General features: G+C 40.5%; 1 protein-coding gene across 1 annotated transcript in view; it reads left to right on the top strand.

The window, feature by feature from the left end:
* Maob (monoamine oxidase B) overlaps window positions 1-9,773 on the top strand; it is a 175,231-nt gene that overhangs the window by 146,793 nt on the left and 18,665 nt on the right. The window contains exons 6-8 of the mRNA XM_004645314.2: window positions 1,282-1,423; window positions 2,473-2,622; window positions 3,756-3,915. Of these exons, the coding sequence (XP_004645371.1) occupies window positions 1,282-1,423; window positions 2,473-2,622; window positions 3,756-3,915 (452 nt within the window). The remainder of the gene's footprint in view (window positions 1-1,281; window positions 1,424-2,472; window positions 2,623-3,755; window positions 3,916-9,773) is intronic.

Here is a 9,773-nt window from a genome sequence, read left to right on the forward strand (position 1 = left end):
GATGCTCCTTGAGGCCATACTCTTAAGTGAAATAAATTGGACACACATATGTAAATATTTCATTGTCTCACTGGTGTGAGAAACTAAAAGTATAAATAAAAACCAAATTGTACAAGAGATATCATGAAATGGAAAGAAATTATTCAAAAGGAAAGTGGAATGGGGGAGGGGAAAGAAAAAATGAGAAAAGAAGAACAAAGTAGAAACAATGCTTTGTAAATAAGGAGAGGAAGAGAGATTAAAGGGAAACAAGGGGAATGGGAGGAGGAAAGACCAATCAAGGTATATTATGTACAAGTACAAAATTCCTATGACAAATGTGATCATTGTATCTACATAATTTGTACCACTAAACTTAATTTTAAAAAAGTTGAGGTTGTTGCTCTGAATCAAAGCACCCCTGGATTCACTCCTCATAACTAAAAGAAAACCCCACAACAATCAAGGTAATTTCAGACATTAAAAAAACTTCTAAAGGTATCATACAATGGTAAGATGACAGAGAATGCTAGGGTGCTGTCACTATAGATGCTAGTGCACATTTTTATAGATGGAAGGGTGCGTCTTTTGGGGGAAATACTAGAACAAGTGGGAGGGGACACACGATGAGGTAGAAAAGGTAAGCATCACTACATTACTTAGAGTTGGGACGCCATGGTAAAAGATCTGAATATTATTCTACTTTGGATGGGATGGCCATGGAGGGTTTTAAGCAAGAGCATCCCTTGACTGGACAGGTTTGAGAGAGAGCATCATGATGGAGAGGGAGGTAAACATCAGGTGGGTTTTAGTGTTATCAGTGGATTCCTTTACAGATGAGCGAAGGCAGAGAAACCAGACTAGAGGAAGTAATTGTGATGCTCCTGGCCAGAGATGATTCTAAATCAGTGGTGAAGAAGGCAGGGTAATGTGATCAGAGAGGACTGGACTTTTTGATGGTTGGATGGGAGAAGAGTGATGCAGAGAGAGAAATTAAACTTGATTTCTAAGTGTTGGCATTAGCCACTTAGTAAATGATTGCACCCTTTACTGAGATGGGGTCCCTAGAAGAGCAGCAGGTATGTGAGAACAAATCAGCATAACACAGGGGATGGAGCACAAGTTGATTCTCATTGAGATGTTTTGTTTAGCAGGCAAGTAAACCTCACAGTCATGTTGTGATGGTTGTCATGCTGTCATGTTTTGTAACAGATTCTAGAGACATTGTCCTGCAGTTTGTTAAATTGTGCTGAAGAAAATCTCATGCATGTGTCCACTTTGCTCTTGTTCCTTCTTGAGCAGCTCTGCGAAGCAGCTTGCCACTCTTTTTGTAAACCTGTGTGTCACAGCCGAGACGCATGAGGTTTCTGCTCTCTGGTTCCTGTGGTACGTGAAGCAGTGTGGGGGCACAACCAGAATCATCTCAGTAACCAATGGAGGCCAGGTACCAATTCACTGCCCTCATTCTATCTACTCATTTAGTGACCAATCCTGGCATTGCATAAGGCACAGTGCTAGACATAGTTGCAGGTTCCTGTCTTTGTCTCTACTCCCTCTCCCCTCTCTCACTGTCCTCTTCCTTTTCTCCATCGCATTCCTGGACCTATTTGACATTGTCTTTCAAAAAATTAACAGAACTAAAAATTGAAGAAGAATCAGTCAGCTCAAGCATGTGCACAGCCAGGTAGAATGTATGTGTTCTTGGGGACATTTGGAAGTGGGGTTCAGGGCAGGTGGGTGCAGTGGGGTGAATTGACCACAGTGACTGTAGAATAGCAGGTACCTGACCCAAGATGAGATGGGCGGCTTGTGACAGGAGGCCAATTTGGGGATAGGGTGGTACAGATGTATGGAGGTTCTGAGCCTGTGTCTTGAGAACAAGGCCTAACTCTGAAGAGCATAGCCTTGAAGGTCACTTAGAAAATCTGCCATTTTGTCCAAAGTTAGAAGGTTTAGTTAGAAAGCAATGGCAATAGTCATGGTTCCCAATAGTGAAAGGAAATGTTGTATGTCTCAGAGTAAACAGGGGAGAAGTAAAAACTTAGTCATTTAATATCCATTCCTATGTCTTTTCTCTGTCTTACTTTTCTTATTGCTGAGACAAAATAACCAGCACCTAAAGCTAAGGTGAAACCTTTTAATTAGCTCACAGTTTGTGGGGGTTTCAGTCCCTAGTTGGTTGGCTCCAAGGCAGGGTGGCACGTGGCAGAGGGGCATGACATAAAAGAGGCAGTTCATTGCATGCAGAAGACAACAAAAGCACCAAGGGCTGACCACAGATCTTTGTGTCCTTTACAGCTTAGTCAGAGGTCTTTGATCCTCACAGTAATCCTAGTGTCCTTGATCCTAGCATTGTACCATGAATCAATACCAGCATCACACATTTGAGATCTAGCCACCTCTGAGAAAGCCCCGCCTATGACTGCACAAGGCTTTGGGGAGTGGGCATCTAGATACAAACAATAACATGTACCCACCTTTTCTTCTTTCCAGGAGAGGAAATTTGTGGGCGGATCTGGTCAAGTGAGTGAGCGGATAATGAATCTCCTTGGGGACCGAGTGAAGCTAGAGAGGCCTGTGGTCCACATTGACCAGACAGGCGAAAGTGTCCTTGTGGAGACCCTAAACCACGAAATGTATGAGGTAACCAAGACCCTTAAACTGGAGAAAAGAGGCTACAGGGCTACAGTTGACCAAAGCTTAAATAAAGCCAAGAATACTCCAGATTTTACAGATAGTCCCTTGCCGAGACACCACTTCTATTTTAAAGAAAGGAAAGTAGAACTGGGATATGGAGGGGGAGCATTTTCAAAAACATATTTGATTGACATTGTATTAGACTCTTACATAATTAAAAAAGCACAAAATGTTTATTTGATAAATATCAAATACACCTTTATGTCTGGAATTATTCTAGGAGTTCAGAATTCAGTAGTAACCAAGACCAGTGCAATTCTCTGCTCATGAGGTTTACATTTTAGTAAGAAATAAAGGCCATAATCAAAGCTGGTAACCCACACCTGTAATTCCAGCATGCTAGAATGTTGAAGCAGGAAGACTGCAAGTCCCAGCTGGCTCTGGACAACTTCGTGGCTTAATGAGAACTTGTCTCAAAGAAATACATGAAAAAATTGGTAATGTAGCATAGTTCACAGGCTTAGGTTCATTTCTCAATACTGAAAAAAGTGGTCATAATCAGATATATATTAAAATTTAGTCTTTCAAATAGTGTGGCAAAAATCAAGCAGCAAAGGGAGACGGGTATACCGGAAGGTGGGGTGGGAAGATTGGTCACATAAATTTAAATAACGTCATCATCATGCATCATGGGAAGCCTTACTGAGGTGCTATTTGAGCATAGAACTGACCGAGATGAGGCACTGAGCCATGTGGCTGTTGAGGAAGCGTGTTCCACACAGGTGGAATAGCAGAAGCCAAGTCCCTGGGACATGATCAAGGAACAGCAACGTGGCCACAATGGCAGAAGTCAGGAGTGAGGGGAAGAGTAGCAGGTGTAAGATTAGAGAGGTAACAGGACGATTTCATGTGTGACTTTGGAGGTGACTGTGGGCAAATTGGGTTTTGACTCCAAATATGATTAGAAAACATTGGAACTCTGAACCAGGGGAACAACAATGGCTGTTGTCCATTTGTACAGAATCCTTCTGGGTTTGCTGCTAGGAAACTGAAAGCAAGCAAGGGTATGCAAGTGGATCATTGGAGAAAAACCAAAAACAACTGACCAATAATGTACAAGCACATTGCTTTTCTTTCAGGCTAAATATGTAATTAGTGCTATCCCTCCTGCTCTGGGCATGAAAATTCACTTCAAACCCCCTCTGCCAATGATGAGAAACCAGCTGGTGTCCCGTGTGCCTTTGGGTTCAGTCATCAAGTGCATAGTCTATTATAAAGAGCCATTCTGGAGGAAAATGGGTGAGTATTTTCCTTACATAAAGACTTTCAGGAGAAGGTCCCAAGAAGGTTGGTGTCAAGACACACATTTGAATGTAATTATTTTTTATTATAATTCTGGTTATAGTATAATTCTGTCCCAAAGTACAGTTCTTTCAAATAAAATACAATGGTGAAAACTCAGGCAATTAACTTTCCTTGGAATTTGACCAACTCTTTTTATAATTTAATATAGAGTTTATTTAATACTCTCACAAACTGTTGGTGCCAAGAGGTGATTAGAATTTTCTAATGAGAAATTCTTAGGCCAAATAACTCAGCAGACTAAAGTGCCTATAAGCAGGCGCAGGGGCCGGGGGTTTGATTCCCGGGCCTGCCATGCTGGCCCCACCCCTGAGGCATGCGGAGATGGTGATTGATACTGGGGGTGGTGGTGCACACCTGTAATAACAGCACTTGGGAGGCTGTAAACAGGAGACTCACTACAAGTCTGATCTAGTAGTGAGACCTTGAACACCGTGTAGATCCTTCCCTAAAAATTTTTTTTAAAAAATGAAAGAGGGGGCTGGGGAGATGGCTCAGCAGAATAAGTGCTTCCCTGGCAAGTGCTAGGGCCTGAGTTCAATCCCCAGTTCCACCAGAAAAATAAAATTAAAGTGTGGACTTGTCAAGGCATTCACAAAGATGGAGGCTCTAAAATTTTCCAGGCCATCTCTTGTTAGTGTCAAGATTTTGCTACATTAATTGAAAGTCATTTATTTGTTCATATATAGTCAAGTGTGCTACTACTAATTGTCTTACTTGGTAAAACAATGCATGGGATTCTCACTAAAGTGCTAGATTCTGCAACATAGGAATGCTCTAGATCTGCTCTGTTAAATCTACTAGCCACTGGCCACATGTGGGTTCTGAACATCTCAAATGTAACCAGTGACACTGAGTACTCACATTTGTCTATTTTATTTATTGGGTATAGAGTCTTTCTATGCAGCTTGAACTCATAGTGATCCTTCTGTTTCAGCCTTCCCAGTGCTGGGATTACAGGTGTGCACCACCGTGCCCAGTCTCAGTATCCTGCATGGAGTGAAGATTGAACCTGGGTCCTCATGCTTGTCATGCAGGCACTTAGACTGCTGAGCTATCTCTCCAGTCCCTTTTTTAAATTTTTTTTTACATTTATGTGTGTGTGTGTGTGTGTGTGTGTGTGTGGCCAGCTCAGCCCACCAGGGGGGGGGCTGGCTGGCATGTGGTGCTTGGGGGATCGAACTGCGGTCCCTGTGCTTTGCCAAGTTTGTTCCAAGTAGGTGCTTTAGACCACTGAGCCATCTCTCCAGCCCCTTGTCTATTTTATTTAATTGCTTTAAATGTGAATGTATATAGCCACATTCAGCTAGTAGCTGCATGACATAACAGCACCCTTTTGCAGTCTTGACACATTTACTTCGGTCACATTTACTTTTCCTTGGCATGGAGACCAAGGTAAGAACACCCAGTCCCTGAGACTGAGGGCAAAGGGCAGGCCATGCTGAAAGGAAAAGAAAGACTGGAGACAGTGCTAAAAACAAATGGAGACAGAGTCACAGTTTGGTCTGTGAACAGCAGTTCTTGTATTCAGTTGACCCTCTATGCACAAGTTCTACATCTCTGGATTCAGCCAACGATGTATCAAAGATATTTGGGAAAAAATGCATTTGTATAGAAATGTACAGATCTTTTATCATTCTGCCCTAAACAAATCTAACAATATTATAGAGTAATTGCTGACCTTGAGATGATTTAAAATATATGGGAAAACGTGCTTAGGTCATATGTATAACTGCACCATTTTATAGAGAACTTGTGTATTGACAGACTTTGGTATCTGTGGAGGTCCTAGAATCAATCCTCCACAGTTATCTGAGGTAATCTCTTTTGGCTGTATCTCAGCTTTCTAATCTCCCATCCAGCAAATAACCATAGATAATAGGGATTGGTGCGTCAGCTGAGCAAGTAACTCCATTTTGTAAAGGGCCGTCATCAAGAAACTGTCATTTTAGGGTCCAGGGAGATGACTCAGTGGAATAAGTGCTTCCCTGGCAAGTGCAAGGGCCTGAGTTCAATTCCTGGTTCTGCAAAAAAAAAGAAAAGAAAAAGAAAGAAACTGTCATTTTACTCTTTGAATTGAATGGCAGTGGCACACTGGTGCTGAGTTGCTTACTTTTGTGATCCTGCAGGTCACACTTTTCATTAGCTGACTGGTGGCCGGTAGATAGGGTTTAGGACTAGGAATGTAGACTCTTACTGACTATGAATGCTTTTATGTGTGGACAGAATCTCCAACTTTCCATTCATGTCTGCAAACCTCCACCTTAGGCTTGCCATGTAACAGGCAAATGTTTTCTAATATCAAAAAGAAAGTCCAAGTTCCTTATGCAGGTAGGAAGCCAGATATGAATTGGTCCTTCTTGGCAATGAGCCTTGATAATACTTAAAAACTTATTATAGACCTTGGATAGCCCTTCCCAACCATTTGAGATTTCTTTTGGGTAACTACTACATGTTGAGCATCCGTAACTCCAACATCCAAGATCTGAAATAGTCTAAAATCTGAAACTTTCGAGCAGCCATGTGATGCCACAAGTGGAAAATTCCACACCATGAAAATTTGTTTCATGGATAAAATTATCATTTTTGATCTAAAGTGATTGTATTTATTTTTATTCACATTTGTGCATATTGAATTTTACAAAATAATGGGTTTTACTTTGACATCTTCACAAATATATATACATATATGTAATGTGCTTTGATCATATCTACCTTTCTTATTATCTGAATTTGTTCTTTTACTATCTTCCTTATTATCTGAAATTATCCAGATTTCATCAAATATTCAATACTGAATTGCTATCAGTGTGACAAGAATCACATAGGATGAGTTTTAGAGCTCTCTTCTGTGTTTCTATAATAGCCTACAATTCAGTATGCTGTTATGTAGTTACCAGTTTGTATTATATCTTCTCCCTATGACTCAAAATGAACATTTGAATTCCCAATGCCTAGCACAGTACCCAGCATACAAAATGGTTGATTGAAAGGCGAAAAGAAAGAAGGGAAAAATATATATGTACATACACAGGATATTTTGGATAATTGTACTGCTGATTTTTACTGGTATATTAAAAGGAACAGTTAATGCTTAAATTTTTATCTTCTTTTTTAATTTTTTCACCAATTTTTCATGCTTATATCTGGCAATCTAAACAACTAGTTTGAAGACAACAATATGCAACATAACAACCATTGTTGAATTCCTATTATCTTGCTCAGTGAATTTCGGTATCACTTCTAATGTTTTTTTTCTATTTCTTGCACTCTTTTAAAATATGGTTGGTTGAATAAATACATTAATATACAATAGAAACGAAAAGCTCAGGGGATATGAACTAATGAGATAGAAGGGGTTGGTTTGTTTGTTGCTTGTTTCTGCTTCGTCTTCACTTTTATTCCTCAAGAACTTTATTACTCTCTGGATGTCCTTGCTGCCCTGCCCAACTGTTGGACATTCTTTGTATGCAAGCAGGGTGCAGCCACCTTTCCCTGGAGTTACCGAAATCATACCAATGTTCCATGGTTCCATGCTGCTTTTCTTTCTGCCCCTCATTTCTTCACTCCCTCTGAGGTATTTGTCTGGCTCAGAGGCCACCTTTGCTCTATGAAGGATGTGCAGAAATAGTTCTTTCATCCACAAGACAGCTCCTCATCCCTGGCCCTCTTGGCATTCTGTTCTCATCTCCATTGGTGATCCTCACACAGCCGATGTATACCTGCTGTTTTCTCTGATGAGATTCTGTCCTGTGTGTTGCCTCCCTCTCTTGCCTCCTTATGACAGATGATTCTTTAGCTAGTTCTCTTGTATTCTTAAGTTCTTGCCTGGATGTGGAACATCTTGTCCTCCCAGCTTACTGTAGGGGTGTGTAAGTGCCAGTAGATGACTAGGCATGAATTCTCACAGGTGCTCATGGGGAGGGATGGGGGAGGAGAGCAGCAATTGCAGTTTAAAAGACCTCCAGATGTGGCTGCTTGCAGGTCAGGGAGGTGTGTGCCTGCAAAATCCTTTCTTTCTTAATTTGAACCCTTCTTGTTGACATTTCTATACAAAGTCTTCCACCATGATTTTGTGCAAATAACCTTCTAAATGATGGGGTAGCAGAAGGAGCACACCACAATAGGATATTTTTATAAGCTTTTAGACTCTAGCCTGACATTTTCACCATTCTCCTGTCACAGTCTTTTGTTAAAATTATATATACAGCATTCCTGTCATCTGTGGAGGGATGGGCCCAGGAACCCTGTGGATATCAAAATGTTTGAAACCCTTATATAGAGTGTACAGCATTTGCATAGAACCTATACTCTTCCCCCCTGTATGCTTTAAATCAGTTCTACTTCTAATACCTAATACAATGAAAATGTTTTTTATTAATTTTATTGAGAAATAAATGGCAATGAGACAGTTTCAAAACTGATTAGTAGGGCAGTTTCAATAATTAATACATTGCATATTGTTGTCTTTGTAGTGGTTATTCATAGTACAAGATACAGACATAATATCCTGTCCAAACACTATTAGTACAAATCTTTCTTCTCAGTGAATTAAGACAAAGTAGCTATGTACCTATCCTATTTTGTATATACAGATACAAAATGGTCGTTCATTTGTATCCCCCTTTTTTGTTTAGTTTTGTCAGAGATGGGTGTTCCATTGCCATTTAAATATTGTAGCTGAGTGAATCCAGCAAAATAATCCAATATACTCCAGTAGTCCATAACAGTAGTGGGTCATCCACAGGACTGGCAATATCAGAAGTTGTTGACTTGAGCCTTTCACAGCTCAGCATATTAATATGGCTTTACTTTTTATACCTTGTTTTTATACTTGTGGATGGTTAAGACCAAGATAAAGCAAGACCTATATAACAACAAATGTAATTCCTGTATTTGACAAGGTCAGTCAACTCCCCTCAGGTTTTACCCTGAAACCCTGTACTGCAGTTTGTAGATCCTTTGCCAGTGTCAGCCATGTGGATGAGTCACGGCCATTGCTTGACCAGTGTGCTCTCTGTGAAAGCCTGAGAGAATGTTTTCTCTCCATGTGACTCTCCTTAGGCACACTCTACATCATCAGTCACTGTCTTCTGTGGCCCCATAATCTAAGAAGTCTAAGATCTATTCAATGAAAATTACAGTACTCTGAAAAATGAGATTGTAGAGGATTTCAGAAAATGTAAAGATATTCCCTGCTCCTGGACAGGAAGAACCAACATTGTGAAGATGGCCATACTCCCAAAATTGTTGTACAGATTTAGTGCAACCCTATCAAACTACCACCAACATACCTCACAGGCCTAGAGAAATCATTCCTAAAATTAGACATAGAATAGCAAAGATAATCCTGAGCAACAAGGACAAGGCAGGAGGCATTACAATTCCTGACTTAAAATTATACTACAAGGCTACTGTGATAAAATCAGCATGGTACTGGCAACAAAATAGACCTGAGAATCAATGGAATAGATTAGAAGATGCTGAAGCCCCTACGACACACTCAGCCACATTATCTTTGACAGAGGGGCCAAACATACTCACTGGAAGAAAGAAAGCCTTCTTAACAAATGCTACCAGAAAAACTGGCTCTCTACATGCCAAAAACTCAAACTTGACCCAGGTCTATCACCATGCACTAAACTAAAGTCAAGATGGATTAGAGATCTAAACTTTAAAACAGAAACACTAAATCTCCTGGAAGAGGGGCTGGTGAGATGGCTCAGTGGTCTAAAGCACCTACTTAGAACAAGCTAAGCTAAGCAAAAGCAGAGACCGCGGTTCAATCCCCAGCA

Source organism: Octodon degus, unplaced genomic scaffold, assembly GCF_000260255.1.
Source record: "Octodon degus isolate 3935 unplaced genomic scaffold, OctDeg1.0 scaffold00223, whole genome shotgun sequence".
In the NCBI taxonomy this organism is placed as follows: Eukaryota; Metazoa; Chordata; class Mammalia; order Rodentia; family Octodontidae; genus Octodon; species Octodon degus.